This window comes from Danaus plexippus, assembly GCF_018135715.1.
Source record: "Danaus plexippus chromosome 16 unlocalized genomic scaffold, MEX_DaPlex mxdp_23, whole genome shotgun sequence".
NCBI classification, from domain to species: Eukaryota; Metazoa; Arthropoda; class Insecta; order Lepidoptera; family Nymphalidae; genus Danaus; species Danaus plexippus.
Window position 1 is genome coordinate 4396973 of NW_026869851.1, and position 23935 is coordinate 4420907.

A 23935-nucleotide genomic window follows, 5' to 3' on the forward strand; every position below is an offset into this window, starting at 1 on the left:
AAATAATCAAGTTAAATTTTAAATTTAGGGTTTGTAACTTAGTTAGCAGTTATAAAACAAAAATAATCATTAAGAAAGTTAATGAGTTAACCTGAAAATTGCCTGTGTGAAGTCCCAATTTGTGTAAATGTAGTAGAATACAGTTAGAACGCAGGAACTCGATATTATAACTAAACATTAAATTAGATAAAATTATTCTTCAATGTTGTTTTTTTAATCTTCTTCGTAATGGTAAATAATTCTGGTATAACAACAATCCCACAAATCTTTTTTGTTATAATTTTTTTGCTTGTATAGGGACGTAATAGCAAAATAAGGATAATATAAAAATAGAACATCCACTCTACGACAAATGCTAAAGATTTTCTTAATAGATATGAAAATTATATTTTTGTTCAAGTGACATCTTTCGATAACTTTTGTAAGCTTTTTGTGTCGATAAATCATGGGTAATTTTTAATACAAACATTAGTTCATAGATGGCGCTAAAAATAAATTTACTTACTTTTACTTCACAAATATAATCAATAAATTTTTCGTAATGTACAATTTATACCTAAAATCAATATGAGGTTTGTGTAGTATTAGGTGTTAGATAGATATTCTGTAACACAAAAAGTAATGTATCTTTGAAATCTTTTCCGTGTAGGTATTCTGTGTTTTTTCCAAGAATACGTATACTTAGGATTTGTTTAAGTTAACGTACCGCTAGCATCAGCGGTCCTCAATGGACATCATTGTTTATATTATTATCTGTTTCACTCGGTCAACGTACGACCTATTAACCCACCAGATGTTAGCAACATTAATGAAATTATTTATCATATTGCAAAAATATCTTTCGATTAATGTACGAACTCTCAATTTAGATTATATAAAAATAATATTCGCTTGAATATATAATGAATACATACTTTTATACATGCATATATATAATTGCGAATGAGATACCTTGTACGCTTGCTACACAATAAATCCTTAACAATTAAACAATAAAGACTAAACATGAATTATTACTTTTGGGAATCGATCGTTTACTTTGTAATTACGGAGACCAATCAGGTACCGTTACTGCTTCATAAAATTAATTGATCTGTCCGTAATCTTAATCTGAGATCCATGATTTGAATAAAACGTTTTTATAGCATTATTATATTCTATATATATTTTTTATACAGAGAACACAATTGCAAAGAAATAGCTTTATCGTATTCCTTGTACCAAACTTTTTATATCGAAGGTTCCACGTAAGCCTAAAATTTTTGTAACTCATTAACGATTAAAAGATTTAAGCTCAAATTATAATTACCAAAAGAATAATTGTAGGTAATAATTTAAAAATAAATCCGCTAATTTACCGGAACTTTTAGCATACAGACCAGCTTAACGTAAAAGTTAAGAATAAAACCGGTAATTACGAAAGAGGTCGAACAGAACTGTTATTGTAAAATTAAACCGTTAATATATTTAAAAAAAAATGTTTCCAGCATCTGATACCAACCTCAGCGAGAGACGGTCAGCTAGTCGAGCGCATCTCGCAACGAGACGCGGTGGAATCATATTAACAGTTATGATTAATTGAGTTAAATTAACATTTTAATTGCACGTTTGTTATGGTTTAAATGAAAATGAAGTGGTTGTTGTTACTGTTCGTACTACCGGCACAATTGACTGGGTCGCCGCAGAATTTGACAAGGTATGACTTGGATAAACACGGCCATAAGTAAAAAGCAGGTTTTACCTACTTTCTTCGAAAGATCAATCTCCCAATTATTTTAATCCTCGTTTGATTAAAAGTAAAAATAATGATGTCGATTAATTATTGATTGAGAATTAGTTTTGAGATAAGTTTTTCATTTCAGTTAATTAACATTGTTTGAAATACTCTAGCTCTTAAGACTTGAGTAAAATTGGAACTTGCTTTCTTCGACTTTGCGTGCCTTTTTACCTGCACATTGAATGCAAAATTGAATATTTTTTATTTATTAGATATTTGATCGAGTTAAATTTTACTAAGGAAGAGTGACTTACGAAAATCTAGTTAGCAATTACTTCATGCAACAATCTAGGTGACTTTAATAAGACGTCTTTTATTCTTTTCCATTTGATAATGAAATATATTATAAGTGTAATACCTATGTTTTATTGTAAGTCATATTTGCGATAAATAAAATATTATTCGAATAATATTTGTAATAATTACTTAAACATGATGAGATCTAAGAATTTCGCGAATATTCATTGAAATAAAATTAATATTTTTCAGTTTATTACGCGCATGTAATTTTTTTTTATGACATAAGTACTCCCGACGTTTCGGTTCCTCTGATTAAACATATTCTAGTAACTCATTTCTCAATGAAGTGTTTATTTTACTTAAAAACTTAAATCACTGGTGATCATGAGTCCTTTATGAGCTTATGGAGGAAGGTCTTTAATTTCTTCGTAGCTTTTGCCATTATACAAAGATACTGTATATATATATGTTTCCAATTTACATCGTTGCAATATAATTTAATTAGTTATATTTTAAATTGGTTGATTTTCATTTTATTTTAAAAGCGAACAAAACTTGTGATGCACTTTTTGTTATCTATGGTAAAAAATTGTCATAAAAACTTGTGTAGAGCCACGCTAAAACAGTTTTTTAATTGTTTATCATCAAGACAGATGACATTGATTGCATAGATAATAAATTACTCTGAACAATAAACATCCGGCTTCGTGAGAAATAATTATTGGGTTTATTAACATTCAAAGATTCTGAACAAACGTTAACTTTAATGAGAATTGTTAATATCTGAGAGTGGAAGTTCAATTTATTTAACATATTCTTAATTAATATAAAAATAACATATAATATATAAATAGCTATATGTACATACATGTACGAGTATACTAAGACAGAAAGTCTTGTTAGAAGACGAAACATGGATACGTATCAGTATTAATCAAAACATTATATTTTATACATTAAAGTAGTTCACATACTATTTCTGATAACACTTAATCTTATATCACTTCTAATGTACTCCTTGGAAGTGATATAAAATTACTATAGGTACTACCTAATATTTCGTCTACACCGATTAGATCGTAGTTTTTTTTCTCGTATAAATAAAGCCTGAATGAAGAGATTTTACTACATACATATAGATTTTGTATAAGATACATATATAATAAGTGTGATTTAGTTTTTTATTCATAGTAAAAAACCGAAATAAATAAGAAAAAGTTAATATATACAAAATTTTAATCTATATTAAAAGTATCATTTAGTCCGACGATACAATTACAAAATTTCCGTAACAAAATCGCTCAGTTTATTTTATATGTACCTAAGGATTTTTTCTTAACGGCACTTGTTTTTCTTCTGCCCCGATATTGGTGGGCACACAATTTTTAATATTTGAATATAACATAATTTTTCAAATGTAAAACACTATGAACATAAATATAATTAATCTCGATTCAAACTATTTCACGTTGCTTAGTTCTTTCGCGTTTCTTATTGTGTAATACTATAAATTATAATATTACAAGCTAGTTTAGACAATCAAACAAAGATATAGGCTCATTAACATCGTCCGTAACTTCTTTACAAATTATATAAAGTTAGAAAAAGATAATAAAATGCTTTTAAATTAAGCGTTTGGTATTTTTTTGAGATCCTTGCATGTAAGCTTACGAACCTATAAAAGTGTAATCGCTCGGTTTTAAATAACAATAAACATTGGTGGTGTGTCTTTAAATGATTAAATAAATAAAGATTTCTTATACTTATAACATACGTAGGATGAAACAGCTGTATTACGTCGTATTTAAATTATTAACAATGTTATAGAGGACCGAATTCCAATGGGAACGACGTGGATTAAGGAAACATATTGGCTTAAGTTTATTTTGGAATTGACCTCAAAGGATAAGTGAAAACAAAACATTCATGCTGGCTTTGACCTACAACGAGCTTGAATTCACCTCTCAGAATCGACGCTATATAAAAAAAATAGTATTTAGTACAATTTAATATTAAATAATATTAAAAATTAATATTAAAAGAAAAAAACCTCCTTAGAAATTGCTAAAAAAAGTGGAACACAAACAATTAAAAACATTACTACGCTTATAATTTTTCGTATTATTTCAATAGTTTATTTATAATATCAGTACTTGTCTTATTCCGAGGAACTGTATCCAAAACTGGCATATCACGATGACAGTACAATCACTGTTTTTAAACTGTCACAATTAAGGATATCTCTTGACACTGGACTTCACACTTCTGATGTTAACTTTTAATAAAACGAGTATCTGAATTTAAATTAAGGAAAATAATATTCTTCAAAAATTTAAATATTATATTCTGAAATGAATTCCTTTGACGAGTTGTGATTTATAACACATTTTTATTTATTTAAATATACCTAAATTATCAGTTCCTTTCATTTAGTTTGTAATCAAATAGCATTTACAGACTCGAGCCAATACTTAACATGTCTAAACAAAAATGAAATTCATACAGTATATAAGCCAATTTAAAATATTATCTTATTTTATTATGCAACTAAAGATATATATTAAAAAAATATATATATACTATAGACCATAACTTCACTTTAAAGGATTGTATTGTTGTAAATTTTGAGATGTACCAACAGCGCCCCCTATTGGCGGCGGAGACGAATTTTTGTGTTTTAATTTATATATTATAAATGTTACACAGCTCGCCATGCACCGACAGAAACCACATATTCCTGATGGCTGGCGCACTCACGGCTGGTGGTTCAAGTCGGGCCTGTGTCTCCCGTTTCTACACAGAGGGTTCTGCTCAAATGACACTCACATTGAATGTTGATGGAGAAACTGTGACTTCGAGTCGAGACCTTCAATCAGGTTTTATGTTTATGATAATCCAGAACATTACTGACACTCGATAGTAGCGACTCTTGACTACAATATCAGCTGAACACACCCGTGTGTCACAGCGTATTTTCTGACCAAATAAGTGAAATTAAAAATAAGGAAGATTAATGGCATTTAAAATTTAAGTAATTAAGATTTTTACCACGAAGACAAAAGTTCAGTATTTAATGTCTTCATTCATAAAAATACACAAACATAGACACATTATGAATTCAAGCATTATATAACCTTTCAAGTTTAAGAACTTTACGTATTGTATTAAAGAATTCTTTCATTATTCAGGAGACGGTGGTTGTCTGGATATTTCAGTTCCACAGCGACCAAATTCCAAAGCCGATGTCTATATTAATATAAGGTCTGTATACAATTACAAATTTTTCAATATTTTCACTAAAACCTAGCTCGATATAAGTTTTTACACCGTCCGATTGAGAATAGTTTTGTCTTTTAAATGAATATGTGTAGTTATTTTATTTTACTAATTTCTTTTCATATAACGATGTCTGCAAAACTAAATAAATACGAAGTATAGTAATAGGTGTATACTTTCCTACAGCTCAGTGAAGATTTGGTTATATTCTTTGTTGTTAAAGTATTTCGTTGTATTCGTCAGATATCCTCAATGCGTGTGGGAGCGACATATGAGAGTTCGTGTCTCAACCGGCCGCGTGGTGATAGTACATACGGAGCGAGCTCGGTATAGACCTGGAGACTTGGTGAGGGTTAGAGCTCTCGTCGTTAAAGCTGATCTGACGCCCGCACATACTGCTGTGAGTAACTCCACGGATACAGAAGAAGAAGAAGAATTTAATATTAAACACCTAGTAACTAATAATTGATAAATCTTAATGCCGTGCGTTAGATGCACATATGTTTAAAGACAAGATGAAAGGAGTATTTTTTTTAATTTAATGTCTTCTCGGGGCATTAAAATGATACCAGTTGAACCTAGCTTGAACCGAGCTTGCTAACGTTTCTTAGTCTCAGGACTACAGCTCTTATGTGGACTGGCTAATCAGGAAACTATATCACCCTCACAGAAAATACTATTTCTTTTGCACATACTATTTTTTTTTGCATTGTTGCGAGTTATTAGTTACTTATTCAAATAAGTAAGTTTGTCTTATCCTACTCTTTCATATCTTTGCCATCCATATAAAAAATATACCACTGCACACCCTTCAACATTTACTATCAGCTTAGAAGTGAATGCTCATCTCAATTTACTTAGAGGAAACACAAATAAAAATTTTATTGTATTATTGTAGCATTGCCCCGAGGATAAAATGAAAAGCAGAAATGCTTTGTCGGAAAACCAGTGTTTCTATTGACATTGCCAACCTACGTGACGTCAGAGAGCTTTTGCTTAACAAGCTTCCTTTCTGGTCTAAGTACATAGGTTGCATGGATATAGTACCGGTCGATTATGTTATATCATTTCCGTCCATCACGACCTTTACCCCCGTAAGCTATGAGGACTTTAATTCTACACACTTCAGCCTATGCATCAATAATATGTTACAATCTAATAAGTTCTCGTGGAAGTCAATATTCGGGAATAAATGAATGAAAGTCATTAAATATGTCTGACATAAAAACCTCCTTAAAGTGAACTTGAAATGGACTTCAATGAGCTTTAGTATAAGATTTGTACTTCACGGTGTTTCCGCAAACTTAAAAGACGAATGTTCTGCCTTCCACAGTTTTGCCCGAAGATAACAATATAAATTCTTACAGGTCAAATACATCTAACACCGAAAAAAGACCGAAAAGACTGAAACGCATTTGCAATACTGCTTATGATTGGTATTCTTTACAAAAGTTTACCAACGAGGTGATTGTCCCCTAGGGCTGAAAGAATACAAAAACTAATAAAAAGAAATACAAAGGCAAACCAAGTGAACTCTCATTGTATAAGCCACTAGACAACATACATTCCACTCATAATTCCCTCGGGACGTTATAACAAGGGGAGTGATGGAACCGAGTGCTTTGCACCTCTTGACCGCTCGCGCTTTCTGAATGTAACTCAATTGTCTTTGTCTTAATCATGAACCCGCAATTTCTTTTAAATGAATTCTAACCAAAGTAAATAAAACTTTAGTCTGTCTTAAAATTATAGTGAGAGTTGTTTAGTAAAGTGCTCTTTAAGTACAATTTACATTATAAAATAAAAGTCAGTTCTAAATGTAATACAATGGAATAAATAAAACATGATTTAGAAAGTATTTTCATGCATATTATATATGTAACTAATCACAAACAAAATAATAGCCAAAAGTATTTGCTTTATAGTGGAATAGTTAATTCAATACAATAAATAATCTTATACTCATTAAAATAGGTAACCCATTAAAGAGTTACTAGTTGTAAAATATAATTACCAAAAGTTCCACTACATCATTGTGCATCAAATCAATCTAAACCCGTTGCTTCTTTAAGCCATTGAGTGTTAGCTCCGCGACATTTTTATTACTACACTTGTGCCATACTAACACGGCTTACTAACCGCTCCACTTTATTTTGTTTACGTTTTTAAATACAGCGTATGCTTCGTTTCACTTACCATCGATTCCGTTGACGTCACTTACACTTAATACCCATGACCCAAATTATACTGAGAGTTAATCGTACAACATAAAAATAATAATAAGAAATTTTTATATAAATAAAATGATATTAATATCGAGTACAAGAGTGTAGCTCATAAAAACTTGAATGTCTTTTTCATTTTAAATATAAAAAATATATATGATTGAATCATCACAATAAGTAATTTACTGTTTCTGACGATTCAGCTTGAAAATATTTAAATGTTCCACATTTCAAGTCAACAAGTGATTCGACCATTTTGAAGTTGACTATTCGACTAATATTTAAAAGTTTACTTAGAACCTACAAAGAAAAGCAATTTTTTTGCTAATATTACCTAGATTGACGAAATATGGCTGGAGGGACCTGGGGGGTGGGGGGTTAAGACAGCACAGTGGCTCAAACTACGACCTCGACTGGGACTGGTCCAGGTTCAACATCAGTTAGACGACAGCGCTCCGCCAGGGAAATGGAGAGTGAGGACTCGCCTTGCTGATGGAGCTCAGGTAACTGAAACAAAAGACACCTGGAATATCTGTACAATTCAGAAACGACTATCTGTAGTATTTGGTACAAAGTCGAGCTCTAAGAATATATGACTTATTTCCGCACACTACCTCAGTGCCGCTTAACCTGGTCCGTTAGTTCTTAGAAAAAATAATTTTCATTTATCGGTCTATACCCAGGGTTCCTCTTCCTTTTTGGTGGGTAACTACGAGCTACCACCATTTCAACTTACAGTTCGCCACTCTCCAAGAATATTAAGGACCAGCGAGAGACTTGTGTGGACCGTGTGTGTGAGGTAAGAAACTTAATATTTTTAAAACGAATGTTGAAACTCTTCGCTTAATCGTATAATGAAATAGGTATCCCTGGTCTGAAGCTGTGGAAGGCATGTTGGTGATACGTCTCCGCGGTGCGGGTGGTGGAGATGGCGCTGGAATCAGAACTGCTGTCCGTCTGAAGGCGCCTCGAGCATGCCATAGACACGCCGCAGCTGCCAAACGAATAGGACTGAACGGCGACAACCCTCCTGATGTGGTTGTCGCCGACTTTTCCTTTGAAGTAAGTTTACCTCGGAAATAATAAGAATTTTTAATACTCAATTCAAATAAACAAACCCTGAATTGAGAACATCAAACAAAATATCAAGATTTATAACATACAAATAACAATAACAAACAAATTTATTTAACTTCACAAATTACAACTTTAAATACTACTACTTTATATGCATAATGTCATTAATTTCATAAATGATTTAATTCTAAAATAATACTAAACAACTAAATTAAGTACTGAGAAAAGACGACTAATAAGAGGAGGCAGATGTAATGGATACATCCGCCCCTCTAGACTACTTATCTCGTCCGCTCTGCCACGCAATCGAGTCAGGGTAACATTTTTCGTGGATCATAGAAAACGAATTTTAACGACTATTAAATAGAAAAAAAGCAATTCATATTATAAGTTTAGATAGAATTTACAGGGATTCCTGTACTTGTCATTTCTTTTACGTTATTACGACTGTTCATATAAACATATTTATTCCATAAGTATATTCTGTAAAAATATTCTCCGAAATGGCAAACACAATGATTAAAGAAAAAAAATCAACTCATGCAGTTACTCCACGGTTTACAAGGTTCGGTAAACATTTATGTTATGATTTCATTACATTAAAATGAGTAAAATCTTTTTTAAGGAGGAAGGCACCGGTGTGTGGCAGAATACTACAGTGGTGTCCCAAGTCGTTGATGAAGCGGTTACTTTGGAGTTCCTCACTAAACATCGCGTCATCATATCACCCGGGCTGCCTCATAAGATTAAAGTAAGTTATAAACAATTTAGAGACGAGTTAGTATATGATTTCATTCGTGTATAGCTCCCAAACAGAACCTGAACTATTTGTAATCTATTCAATGACTAACTTTTCTTTAATAGTCACTTTCAAGTACTGTTCCTTCCATACTTTGATCTTTCTCTGTACGTGACTCTTTTAACAAGCACTTTTTAACAATATATATCTTATTTATGTAATTAATCATAGATAAAGGCTACTCGTTGGGACAACAAGCCTGCTGCTGGCGAGCGAGTGAACGTATGCCGGTCTGCACCTTCCATTATTGCATCCGAATTTAATTCCACTGAAGCTATTTGTGTGAACGCTACCACAGACGAGAAGGGAATAGCAAGAGTCATGTTCAATGCCGACAATAGTCCATATTACAACTTACAGGTACAAACTTAAGTCATGCCATTACTATTATTCAATGTTAAATATTTTTTAATAGAAACTTACCTACCTCTATTCTTCCTCAAGGCCAGTATCAACAACACTCGAACGACCACTCAAGTCCTCGTAGTTCGATCTGGCCGAGCAGCCCTCGGAGCCCTTCGCTCAGAACAGCACGGTGCTGCCTTATTGCCGCTGTACATAGACCTGAAAGTCGTCGCACCGCTTACGGTGCATTTCGTGGTATGCTCATACAAAAACACAGAGACATGATAGGCAGTGTAATTATAAAATATAATAGATATGGCATTATGTTCCCAGCCTCTGTATTAACAGCAGGAAGGCAGAAAAATTATTTAAAAGTAAACATTTTGATAATCTGGTGTACCAATTTAAAAAAAAAACTTGTTAAGTTGAGTAAATATTTTGAGTACTTTCATGTTTAAGGTCATCACTCGCGGCGGCATCATCTTTCGATGGGGAGCAACAACTCAATGTCCCATAACAAGTCCAACAGACAAAATAATAACGTCCCCGAGAAATAGCATCTGCCCGAACACAAACCCATATTCAATTGATAAGATCCTTAATAACAACCTGGAGTCCAACTCCACCGAACTGGAGACGCTTCTAGATAACTATTTATCTAAAGTAATGTTACCAATAAAAGTCAGCCCTCAAATGTGTCCGGAAAGTCACCTCATAGCGTACTTCTACCACAATGATGAACTTATCACGGCCAGCAAACATTTTGAAATGGAAGACTGCTTCGTCAGAAAGGTACTTATTCCACCATTATTATCTGTTTAAAATAGTTTCAGGTTATATTAAGTATTGTCCTTCCAGGTGGATGCTACGTGGTCACCACGTTTGGTTACACCTGGTTCTCTGGCAACGCTGCAACTCACCACTCCTGGACCAGCATTATGTGCTCTTACAGTTTTGGATACGGCTTCTAAATGGATTCAATACGAAAATATCAGGGAGCTGGTGATGAACGGCCTGCGGACGCTCATGGACAGTCACAGGAATTTGACAGAACATGATGCTGCGTGGGAGTGCTTTCTAAGTGTGTCTTTCTAATTGTATACAACACATTAAAATAATGTATAATTAAAAAGTCCTCCTATACTTTTAAATGTCACAGGCATTAATAATGGATAGGAGTGAAATGACCTATTGACATTTGAATCATGGTACAAACTTAATTACATATTTTTATATATTGTTTATCATAACCAGTTGGCATCTAAAGTCTTTGTTGACTATTCACAAAAGTAATTTATGAAACACATCCGGTTTCATAAATTTAATACAAAAAATCATGATGTCAGTACAAAATAATAAGGAATTAAATAAAAAGCATCCCAATTATAATTAATAATGTGTGCAGCATCGGAGAGCCCGGTTTTGTCTACAAGTCGCGACCTCTTGAGCTGGTGGCTGGCCTCGGCAGGAGTGAGACTCCTGGGAGACCATCCATCATCCTGCGAAGCCCCAGAGCTGATGATAGATGACGTATTACCTAGAAGTGATTTCTCAGAGGTATGTGGAACAAAATATATTGTTTATGAAACGATGTATACCTACTATTACCATGTCATAAATATTGTTTGTTCCTTAAAAAATAAAAACTAAGCATAATAGATTATAATTAAGAAATAATTTAAGACAAATCATTATTCTTTATGATATGGAAGGTGAAGTCTAAGTTAAAATCTGACCTTAAGTCTGTTTTTGTACCAGTCGTGGTTATGGAAGCTGGCTCCAGTCAGCTCGCGAGGTTCCTTATCTGTGACGTCCCGCGCTCCTCATACAGTAACGAGATATGAAGCGACTGCTCTCTGTGTGTCTCGCGCTGGTCTCGCCATTTCTTCACCCGCCGTGCTTCAGGTGATATAACAAGGATATATTGAATTATCGAAATAAATGAATAAAGTCTAAACAGATGACAGCGAACCCATTAAGAAAGATGATGAAGCTCTGTAGTAAAAAAACAAGAAGACCTTTTAGATAACATTTCATTAACATTGAAGTTCATTTAATTATTGAACGGGTATCGCTAACTTGTCGGTGGACTCGTCTTAACTTAGCCATATTTCAATTTAGTCATCTCGCAATCGGCTACATCTTTCCCACATATTTTTTCCGTACTGCAGTAGATCATATTATCTTCTTTCCTACATGTACACCATCATTTATATTTTAAATGGGCTCAGGTGTTCCGCGAGGTGTTTATTCACGCGAGCGGTCCTCGCCGCGTGCGTCGCGGTGACGCCATTCTTGTTCCATACAGAGTTTTTAATTATCTGTACACACCACACGCAGTGAGTATTATGTGATTTAAATTAAATTTCAGTTAAAAAACATAAATAAACGGAATTGAGACAAAACTATCTATTTATTTCCTTCGTCTAATTTCATAACAATGTGACAGCAATTTCTCTATAAACTTGTATTTGCTTCTGGTTTATAGTATTTCAATAAGTATTTCTTTAAAGAAACATAATTTGCTTATTATTTCTGTTGACTATTCTAAAAGATGTTACAATGTTACAAGAATTAAGATTGTATGTTAAGGTGGAAATCGTCATATCGACGAATCACGTTGTGGATGGATTAACTCGTGAGGTTGTATGTCTGTCTGCTCGCACGTCCACCGCGCGCCGTATGATGGTCACGTGTCAAGACTCGGACCTCCTCAGCATCAGAGTGACAGGAGTGAAAGATGCCAACTGCAGTACGGACTATAAAGAGTTCAGGTAAAACATATTTCAAACTGAAACTGGTATTGCAAACTACTGAAAACTGATCCGTGACCATTTTTAGCACGCTTTTTTAGACTTGGTGTAATTTTTATTTAGCTATATGAAGTGTCGACTTCGTACATTCACAGGTGGAAAACGGGTGATAAACAATTTATAATATCTCCTTACCATATCAACAATTAATGGATGAAATTAAACTCAAACGTTACTTAAACACATAAAAAGCGTACAGTAATTATTCTATTAAAATCAATCTCGTGATTTGCGAACTTCCTTACAATAATGTGTGATTAGAAAGCTATCATTGTTCGCTTTAATTTATCCGTTTCTATTAATAAACTTAATCCATACATGAATAACTCAGACAAACATAGCGATATTCATAAACGCCTTAACAGAACCAATTTAAATAAATGTATTAACCTCATCTAATAGGTTACAGAAACAATATAACGATTATTTGAATTTTCCCAGCGATGAAGTTGTAATCCACATCCAGGTTGATCCCGAGGGTGTTCCAGTGCGGGAGATGAAGTCTGCACTGTTATGCGGAGTTGGTAGGTATATAGGGTGTTAGGATACCGTATAAAGTCCCAGCAGAATCTCATAAGTTAATACTACACGTACATAGGACCCGCGTTTTCAATAAGTATTCGGGGTTTGTGAGAATTTGGTCCACAATAAAATTTTCATTATTATATGTGTCTGCTGTCCATGCAGCTTGTTACTTAATAAATATGTATAGAGTGATGGTTTCAAACAGATAGTGTGAACTTCACGAGTTCGTCGGAAGTGACGTGGGACTGGTCATCGGAGAGAGCGCTGCCAGGCACCGAGTCCCTGACCGTATGGACAACCACAGACCTCATGGGACCTCTACTGGCTGTTAGTTTTCATTAATGATATTTCTATAACATAAAAAACCAAAAGCAGGTGTTACGCTCGACTCGAAGGTGGTAATAATGTTTTGATTATACTTATTTGTGTAAGGATTAACTAACTCAATAGACAAATTGACTGAAACACAATATCTTCGAAGTCGCAGTTGAACCAATTAAGACTTAATGATGTATTTATTTGAGATCTTAAGTTTTATACTAATGCATAATGAGATGGACTTTTAGCCTGAATCCTCAAAATTCTTAGCATGCAGATGGATTAGTGGATCTCCCGCGAGGCTGCGGCGAACAGAATATGGCCCGCCTCGCTACCGCTCTGCTCGCGTTGCGGCTGTTGGAACCTCACTCACCCGCCGCAGACGACGCGAGGGATCAAGTGGCTAGAGGTACATAAACCAACAGACACAAACAAACATACATACAATGATAACTACGAGTATACTGAAGAAATCTGCAAATACAGTATTGATTGTTAAGCAACATATCTTCAATACACATCAGAAATTTAAATGTATAAACTTAGCGTCTACTTGAGCCTATAAGATTCATATAACCAATCTAGTAATTAATCTTCAGGGTTCACCCGTCAGCTACAGTACGCTCACGTGGGTGGGGGGTTCAGCGCCTTTGGTAAGAACGACCCTACTCCCTCCACCTGGCTCACAGCATTCAGCTTGAGATACATGAGGAAGGCGTATGAGGTATGAACTTTAGTAACTTCATATGATATTCTTCATTATTCTATATGATCAGCTTTTATTAACAAAGGACTAATATCAAGACAAAGAGTAAGCAATAAGAAAAAGTTTTTGAAAATGATAATTTCCATCTGATTTGCCGAATTTTAAGTAAATTAAAATTATATGTATTATTATATCAATGGAATTTATTCAAAACATTCAGATATTCCTAAAGTTTTTTAGGGACCATCTATAAAGTCACACGAATTTTAAGACTTTTGAACCCCTCCCCCCGACCTTGTCACAGGTTGTCATATTTTTATAACCCCCCCTTTTGATAGGATGGTACACATTTTGATTGCGTTCACAACGAGAATGCTAAATCAATAACTATTATAAAACAAAGTCCCTCGCCGCGTCTGTCTGTTCGCGATAAACGGAAAAACTACTGCACCGATTATCAAATAGTTATCACCACTCGATAGCACGATTTTCGAGGAAGGCTTTAGTATCTAATTTGTTAAGTTTTTGTATTTACTTGTGTGTACATTAACGATATTTATTGAAGATGTCGGGAAAACATGAGTCGTCTGAGAGCTTTTAACGAAAACGCTGCCTAAAGTCTTTGAGATACAATAACAAAATAATATATGGTGGAATTGTGTATCTTATATAGGTCTACAGAAAAGTCCGCGGTGTCATATGCCTATACCTTAAGGATAACAAACTATACCCATTTTAACAATTTAAAAAATTCTCATTCCTAAAGCGTTTATTGGAAAGCTATTTACTTAAATACGGTACTAAGTCTTATCAAAATAAATTACTTCGTTAACAAACCTACATCAGTATCTGTACATTACTTTTTAAATCATTTAAATCGGTCGTACCATTTGAAATCTATTATAATATAAGTTTAATAATTCTCAAAATTAAATAGGCTATTTTATATTTTTTGTAAAGAGCCCGTGCAAAGCCGGGGCTAGTACCTAGTTATTAATAAATATAGAACAAGTTCGTAATTTTTTTAATTTTCAATTCACATCCAAACTTTGCGTTTGAGTATTTTAATTTTTAAAAACTATTTATCTCCCCCCCCATGCTCCTAGTCACACGATGTCACACTTCGCTGATACCCTCCCTCCCCATTAACGTGTGACGTACTTTGTGGATGGCCCCTTGTGGTAAATAACATTAATTGTTAATTGTTGTGTAATATATATTTCCTGTCATTGCCACACAAACAGGTCATATCAGGTTCCGGTCCGCTGCCTCCAGTGTTGAATTTGTCTCAGGACTGGTTGCTCAACCAGCAACTCGAAAATGGTTGTTTCAGAAACACTGGACACGTCTTCCATCATCTACTCAAGGTTTGTAAGGATAAATGGTTTTGAAATCCAGTCATCATCTCGATTCTGACGATAAGACTCTGACAAACCAAATACTGAATAAACATATAACATTCTACTTTTAAAGACATCAGTTTTATCTCGAATTATTTGTTATTGTAAAATATATGTGATAGGATAATTGCACATTAATGAGTCAACTCAAACTGGCAAGAAAATGTTTATTTTGAGAATCAAATAATACTACATGAAATTCAAACGTTTATTGCCATAATTATTAAATAACAGTAGAATAGTTTTAAAGTATAAAATAATATATGATCACTATACGGACATTATAACTTTAATAATTTCATATTAAAAAAATGTGCTAAATACTCATATGGCCTGAGTTTCATCTCTAGGGCGGTCTAGACGAGGATGGAGAAATAGCCAATGTGGCCCTCACAGCCTACGTCATCGCCTCACTCACAGAAACCTCCCTCCCTTACAAGATCCTCAACAATTCCCTCCCATGTCTTCGCGCCCTGGTACCCATGAGGACCAAAACTAATTCAAGAGTATACGCACAAGCCTTGATAACTTACGCGTTCATGAAGTTGAGGAAATATGAGGAATTAGGTAATGATACCTTGATGGGGAGTTTGGAGGAAGATTACTTGAGAGAACTAATCGAGTTACTAAGGATCGCTAAGAGGAGTGGAGATTTTGTATGGTGGGAAACTGGTAAGTCATATTTTGTATGGATAAATCTTAGCTGAATAAATAACATAAAGCTTAGCTTCATACATAGCGAGCGGAACATAATGAGTCCCACTAAACAGGTATGAATATCTTCCCCCAGAAACATCCAATACCGACCACCTCACACATCTGAAATGATCATGTACCGTGTACAACTGAAGTGCGATTTACAATGTATTCTTAGCATTGCAGTGATACACTCAAACTGAAATTAAAGCGAATCAAATGACATCTGATTTAGCTGTTCTTAGTCAGTTGATGCTTCTTAAAACTCTTAAAGTCTGATATTTGATAAAAAGTTATACAGTATGTCGAGTAACATAATCTGCAGAAAAGTTATTTCTGAGTAATATTGCTGATAAGGAGGTGACTATTTATTACGGGGGGATTTTTAACGAAAAATAAAAACAGACGCTCGTTAAACTCGTGTCAGCTGCCAAATATAAGTGAATCTTAATACTTCTGTTGTTCTGGTTTAATATCATCATCATCATCATATAACACACTAAGACCTTTTTTCACTGCTAGTGATGTAATCATTCAATTATTATATAAGTGAGTTAATGTAGCATCTTGTCCCGGATATATTCGGGATACTATTTCGAAAATAAATCAAAAATCATATTAAAAAATTTATTAATTATCAGTTTCCGTATTATCAACAACAAAAAATTAAAATACCAAAGTGAAGACTTATCATATATCAATAATCAAACTCATGAAGAAGAAATCCGTTGACAAAAACTAGTCTACATGCACCTTAATCTCGCGTTTGTATTGTTAACTAAAGTCTGACAGTATGCCATTAAGCGTTTACATTACTACATTAATATCATTCGCGAAGATTTATTTCTGCGTTACAAAATTAATGAAAGAGTTGTTATTAATCTGTGGCATAAAAAAGTACTTAAATCTATAACTCCGGTTAACAATGAGACGTTTACGGCGGGGTATTATGAACCAGGTAACCTGGCTACATCCATCGAGTCCACGGGATACGCTCTCCTGTCTCTATCTGAGTGTCCGCCGAGGAGAGGCTGCGAGGTGGCTGCGGCCGGTTCGCTGAGATGGCTGGCGGCCCACAGAGGCACTTCAGGGGGATTCCTCTCAACTCAGGTACTTAAAACTAGACGAGAATAAAGAAACAGAACAAATAAAACATACGTACAGAGTAAGATTCCAGAGTCATAAACTAAACAAAGCACTACTGTAACTTATTAAAACATTATTATTATCTGCTTCTCTACACTATGCCTCATGATTATTAGATTCACTTGTAGTCTAAGATATATTTTAATATTTAAAAATGTTGTACTGAACAATTGTTCATTTTCTGGTGTTTTTTATAGAGCTAAGATATTCCTATTGTTCTTACAAGATATTATTCGAAGCACTATACAAACATTTATAATAAAATGATGTACGATCTCGCTATCCTACTAACAATACCAGAACATGATTATAAAATATAAATTTTAAATGATTCTAAAGTAATCATATAGTTATGAGTTATTTTGTTGTTCGTGGCTGAGGAAGAGGGTAATCTTTTTGATGAATTACTTGTCGCTCACCTGTGACGTCACATCCTGTAGGGACATTAGTCAGTTTATAACATATATCTCATTATAACTTATGCCACGAGCATATTATATACCCATAAAAATAGCCATGTATTTATGTTATAGAACCACTGATATATATAAGCACATCTAAGTTTGATAATATTAATTGTACGAATAAATTATAAAATCTTAAAACTGTCATAATTTAAGTTATTATTGTAACTAAAAAATATAAATAACATGGGAATCTTATAAGAATTAAAACTATTCTATGTTAACTAACAATATTTTATTACTATGGGAATCAAACGCTATAAGATTAGGGTTTTTTCTGTTCAAAATATAACGGAATGTAATGATTATTGGCCAGGACACGTTAGTGGCCCTGGAGGGTATGTCTCGTCTGTCGCCGCTACCTGCTGGAGGGCTGGTGACACTACAGTCTGGAGACGACACGAGGGTCGTGACTCCTACAGCCGTCCCCGAGCTGGTGACGATGAAGGTGGACCAGCTGAGAGTCACCGTTGAAGGTCATCACTTTAAAACCGTCAGCTAGCATATAGAATATTTTTTAGAAAGATTTTCTGTTCTCGGACTAATTTTATATATCATGATCGTTTTGAATTTTTAACCCTAAGTTATTTCTGTAGTCTCTATGAAGAGAGAGTCGCTAAGGATTTACGTACACTTATAAAAAAATAAGCAAACTCAATCGTTTAAAAAATTTTAGTATTAAGTTTTGTCAACAAATATCCAAAAAGATTTAGTCATAAAGTAGCATATCTTTAGAGAGCATGTCTCTGTCTACATGATAATTAATAAATTATCAACCACCTCAGGCCCCGGATGTGCTCTAGTTCAGGCCACTCACAGTTACAACACGCTCGAGCCACACGAGTACCAACTCGAGCCGAGCTCTCTCTCCGTACACACGAACGTTCAAACCGACGGTCCCTTCGATTGTGTCAACGACGTCTGCTTCTGTGCCGCCATAGTTAAGGTACTTTCTATTTTATATTTGTAAAACATAATGTCGTCACTACCGTCCTCTTCTCTGTGATATCGGCTGAATATAACGTGCATATTTGCTCAATGGATTACAAACAAGTAAAGTCATTTAACTACTCTAATGTTAAATTTATTATTATTATAAAGGTGTGTGCATGGTGGCGCGGACCCCTGCCCGCTATGTCTGTTCTGTCGGTGACGATGCCCACGGGTTACACTCCCAGCGCTACACACCTCTACTCGCAACTAAACAATCAAACTCGTAAGACTAGATATATTCATATCTAAAACAATAACATTTAAAGTATTTGTGAGTAAAAAAAATATAATATGTTTTACATAAAGATATTAATTTAAAAAAATCTCCAATATCATACAGATCTCAATGTTTTCAAAAACGAATTAATCTTCAAGTCCTTGTCTTCGATGACGATGATGTTGTTAATAACTTATTATTATATCCTCGTAATATACTTTATTTTTTTTTATTGATATAAAAAGAATATCTCTATAATATTAAATATATATAAACTCTGCGGAATGTGAATGCTATTTCCATCGACCCTTCATACTATCGAGACGGCGCCAGACACCTTAGTCTCGTTTATACCAATACGTTTAAAGTGTGGATGGAAATAATGAAAAAATCACATAAACAGAATGAAATAGCAAACAATAGAATATTATAAAATGAAAAATGAAATATATAAATTTAAATTTCATATTAAAATGCTTGCAATCAACTTGCCACTTAAAAGCCCATTACGTACAAGTTTAATGCTCTGTTTCATTTAAAAAACATGAAACCCTTTAAAGTATTTCATCCACTCGCTCGTCATACGGCTACAGTTTATTAATATTACATTCACTATAACATTGTTTATATTATATTATATATATAAATATAATAATAATAAAGGAACACGACATTAGGTATTTTCGTTTTTGAAACCAAATTACAACATTCGTATGATAAATTTATAAAATAGAACTAAATAATACGAATCAAATAAATATAATATTGTTCTTGGAACGTACTACGAAGTCAGCCCTAGTAGGTTCTTTTCAAATATGGTTAGGTAGGGAGAGGAGCTTGGACAGTGGGGGTGAGCGTTTAACGCGCGTTAATTAGGGGCCCCTTAAACCTACACCTGGGTCGCAAGTCCCAGGCACCGTTGAAGCTCCTCTCCCTGCAACGCGATGGACCCGGCAACCGCACGGTGAATCCATTGAATGCTAAGAGGTTTCGTCTCTTGTTCACGTTTAAGGTAACTTTACCTAATTCATGGTAAGGTATGAAACATAATTCGTAAACAGCTATGGCAGACGACTTTAATCAATGAAATGTTCTGCACATCGACCTTGACACGGTTTTTGTCACGCGAAAAATTTATAATTTTTTAATAAATTATCTTTAAGATATTTATAATATCTGTAACCCAACGTTCAAAGTGAACGTAAACTCAAACGTCGTGTAGAGGCCGTATAAATATATCGATAAATTGGAATCCGAGGGAAACAATCGAAATTCGTGTTTTTTCTGAAATAAAAATAGTCTTTAAGTTTCAATGAAAATACGTACAGATGAACACAGACATTTCTAGCACAGTAGGTCACCGCTGTTCGGTTGACTTTCAGCCTTGTTTCAGTACGGACTATTTTTCATTTTGTGCTTTATAAACAGAACAGGAACTGTTTCAACGATATTAAGGTTTTTTTACAAATATTAATATATGACGACACAAAGTTTCGGCACATTCACAGTATTCTCAATATAACATTTCACAGAGAATTAATATGTTTAAAACAAAAAAATAAAATTAAATATAATGAAAGTTTCATCTTCTCCGGCCGTGATCGCTACGTAAACAAAAGAAGCGAACGGAAACTTGTACAAATAAAATAATAAAAAAAACACGTGGCATCAGAAAAAACTTAGTTTCATTTTAATGTGTATAAGCGAAAATCTGTTATGTATTAGGTTAATAAATTTAAGATATTGTGATAACTTTAATAAAATTTTCCAACATATTTACATATATATAAAATTGTCTCCGGTCGCAAAACTTCTGGTCTCTATAAATAATGTCACACGTACATCGTCCACAGGACGTAACCCACAAACAAGAATACGCGGATCTGCTCTCAGAATTAGATTTGATACGTAATGTAATTAATATAATTTTCATATAATTATAAAAATAACAGATAATACAATTTTAATATACTTATATATGTATGTTGTGAATGTTTAATAGGTTTAAAGTACAATACTAAGTGTATTTATTCATTTAAATACAGAAATGATATTCGAAATGTTTAAAAAGCATAGCAGGATCTGGCATCGTCAAACCAAAGACAGTTTTCAGCTTTTCATTTATAAAATAACAATGATTTAATCGATGATTTATCGATGAAATACTGGAAACAATCTATGTATAGATTGACGTTACTAACTGTTGTTTAAGCTACAGTCACCTTACCAGAAATTTGCTTCATCACACTACATACGGAGCGTTAACATTTAACCTATGTGAGTCAGACTTGTGGTAAGAGTACAGCAGAGTAGAGTATAATATAAACAGTAGAGTAAGCAGTTTAGGAACAAATATTCAACACCAAAAAAAGCCTTCACATCAAATTCACTATCATGTCTATTAAATCTGGTTATCATGTTTGTACATTTAAATGAAACTAATATATTCGGATTACTATGGGTTTACCTTGCAGCGACAGCGATCACGGGCACATCTCGTCTGCCTAATTTTTAAAAATAATAAAATAACGTATAGTTATTCGAAAATATTAATTTCATTTAAATGAATAGTCGCGAAAATATTAGGTCTCATTATGTTTGTACATGATCGTCAGTTCTCCGTCGCGTGGAGATCTCGTCCGTCAGCAACAAGGTGAGTCTGTATCTTGGGACACGTGATGGAAGCACCAGCTCAGACGGTCAGGAGTGCTACACGCTGCACCTCGTGGGACCGAGACTTAAAACTAAACCAGCCTACGCGGAAATCATAGACTACTACCGGCCACATGTCAGGGATATCCAAGTAAGTACTAAACATGGCAAGTATTGTTCGAAGTACAATTTCAAACTTGATTTTTAATGTTCAGCGTTACTTCCAGTTATTGCTTACAAAATCGCTGAAGCCAGTATTCATAGTTTTCAAATACAAGGTGATACTTAAATGTTGCCATTACAAAATTACAATGGTTCCGTATTATAATTAACTATAATAAGTATAAAAATAATTGTAATAAAGTATATTATAATCAGTACGGCACGGAGGGCGCCACTTGTAACAATATATTATTAAAGACGTAAAAAGGAATCACTTCAATTATTTTATTCTTACTTTCAACAGTAATATTCGCTGTCATATTGTTTCCTTCAAAAGAAATAAACAAGTATTTCTTTTCGAGATTCTTTTGAATCTCATCATACCAACAAATTATTATGAATATCCGATCCTTCCAGATGTTCACAATACCCGAGGACTGTCCTCCGAGGATAGCTCCGGACGATTCAAATCGATACATACCCTCCGATAATTTATTCAGCAAAGCGAAGTCATTAGACGGCGAAGACGTCGTCATATCGTACGAATACACCATAGACGATCTGCCAGAAGGAATACCGCTTGAAGATCCGATATACGACAACTTGACCAGAATTAATAAGGTCGTTGATAAGAAAACAAATAAAGATGTCCGTAAAAATATATTCAATGAAAAACCAACAAATAAAACTGACGCTATCAATACTGGAAATACAGAGGAATTAAAGAACCAAAACGGAAAGATTCACTTGGATTATGACAAGAGATCAGATGATCCGAAAGAAGATACATTAGGGGATCCTCAAGCCGGTGCTCATCCTCACGAGAGTGAGTCGAAGCAGTCCTTGAATCCGATGCTATCCTCCTTTCATGTTATATACAGTGACCAGGACTTGCAGGTGCCCTCGGGGATCGAAGGTCCTGTACCTGCAATAGTTCTACCGCCGCCGGACTTCCTTGCTAGGAACAGAGGTATACACATATATGCCATGCCATTTATGTCATATATCATGTAATAATTTTCCGACACATAAGAAATTTGGCTTCGTAATATTTTTGTGTATAAATATCTTGCTATCCTAATCTTCTTCATTTAAAAGTGACATCATGAATCAAATAGACTTAATGATATCATGCAAGAAAATGATGACGTCAATAACAAGAAGCTAACTAATATTTTAAACGCAAAATTTTATTATAATTATATTAAATTATGAACATTGTAAAACATTATCTATAATTTATTCTCTAGGTTCCAGCTGGGGAGAAAATGTCGCCGTACCGGTAAATCCACAATATCTCAGAGAAAATTATTACAGAATGAATTATCTTTACGACGCCATGAAGCGGAAATAGCTCTAATAGTATAATATTAAAACATGTACTAACATATAAAATGATACCTCTTCATGTACACGCAAGTCGTATTGTGAATAAGACTGATTCATGTTGTTAGATACGTATTTTGAAGATTTATAAGCATTACTGTAACCTGTTTATAACGACATTAGTTAAGTTAAATTATTATTATTAAATGACAGCGCAAGTTTTTAAGGCTGTGAATTAAATTGCAAAATGCAACGTGACGTTGTTTTATTTCGTTCGGAAATTGATAACGCGTTTGGTCAATATTGACTCCCAAAGATAATGTTATCATACTCTCTGTTTACTTTGATAAACAAGCTTTAATAATTGTAATTAAACTTTAAAAACCTTTTTCTGTACAATTAGTATTAAAATTATTCTACATATGTACATCTTGAATTTAAAAAGTTTTTTTAAGTCCTAGAATTATTTATGTACGACTAATATATTATGGTTTGTTGTGACGCTTAAAAACAATGAAGACACCATTCGTTTTAAAATTATGTAAATAAAATGCGCTATAGTTTTACGTGTTAATTAACTCTGGCCGGAGTTGGGGGGCGACTCGTTGTGAGTCACCGCGTCGCGTCACTTGCCTTTCCTTGTACGTGTTTCGACATATTATCTGTCATGTATTGTATAAACTAGTTATTGATACAAGCTGTAGTATAAACACGAACTATGAGCGCCATTTTAAGTTAAAATAATAGTAAATTTTTCTACTAAACATGACTGCAAATT

General features: G+C 33.8%; 1 protein-coding gene across 1 annotated transcript; it reads left to right on the plus strand.

Annotated features, from left to right (window-relative positions):
* The first annotated feature begins 1520 nt into the window (after positions 1 to 1520).
* On the plus strand, positions 1521 to 23410 carry LOC116771893 (murinoglobulin-2-like). Its single transcript, XM_061528025.1, has 29 exons — positions 1521 to 1696; positions 4724 to 4893; positions 5206 to 5278; positions 5537 to 5693; positions 7857 to 8021; positions 8202 to 8317; positions 8382 to 8580; positions 9221 to 9346; positions 9566 to 9754; positions 9839 to 9994; positions 10199 to 10531; positions 10598 to 10820; positions 11145 to 11296; positions 11498 to 11644; positions 11971 to 12078; positions 12332 to 12513; positions 12994 to 13076; positions 13283 to 13404; positions 13666 to 13804; positions 13995 to 14119; positions 15346 to 15468; positions 15852 to 16173; positions 17156 to 17307; positions 18124 to 18283; positions 18593 to 18753; positions 18909 to 19023; positions 21633 to 21820; positions 22249 to 22801; positions 23082 to 23410. The coding sequence occupies exons 1-29, from the start codon at positions 1623 to 1625 to the stop codon at positions 23183 to 23185; spliced, it is 4917 nt and encodes a 1638-aa protein (XP_061384009.1). The 5' UTR covers positions 1521 to 1622; the 3' UTR covers positions 23186 to 23410.
* Positions 23411 to 23935: the final 525 nt, after the last annotated feature.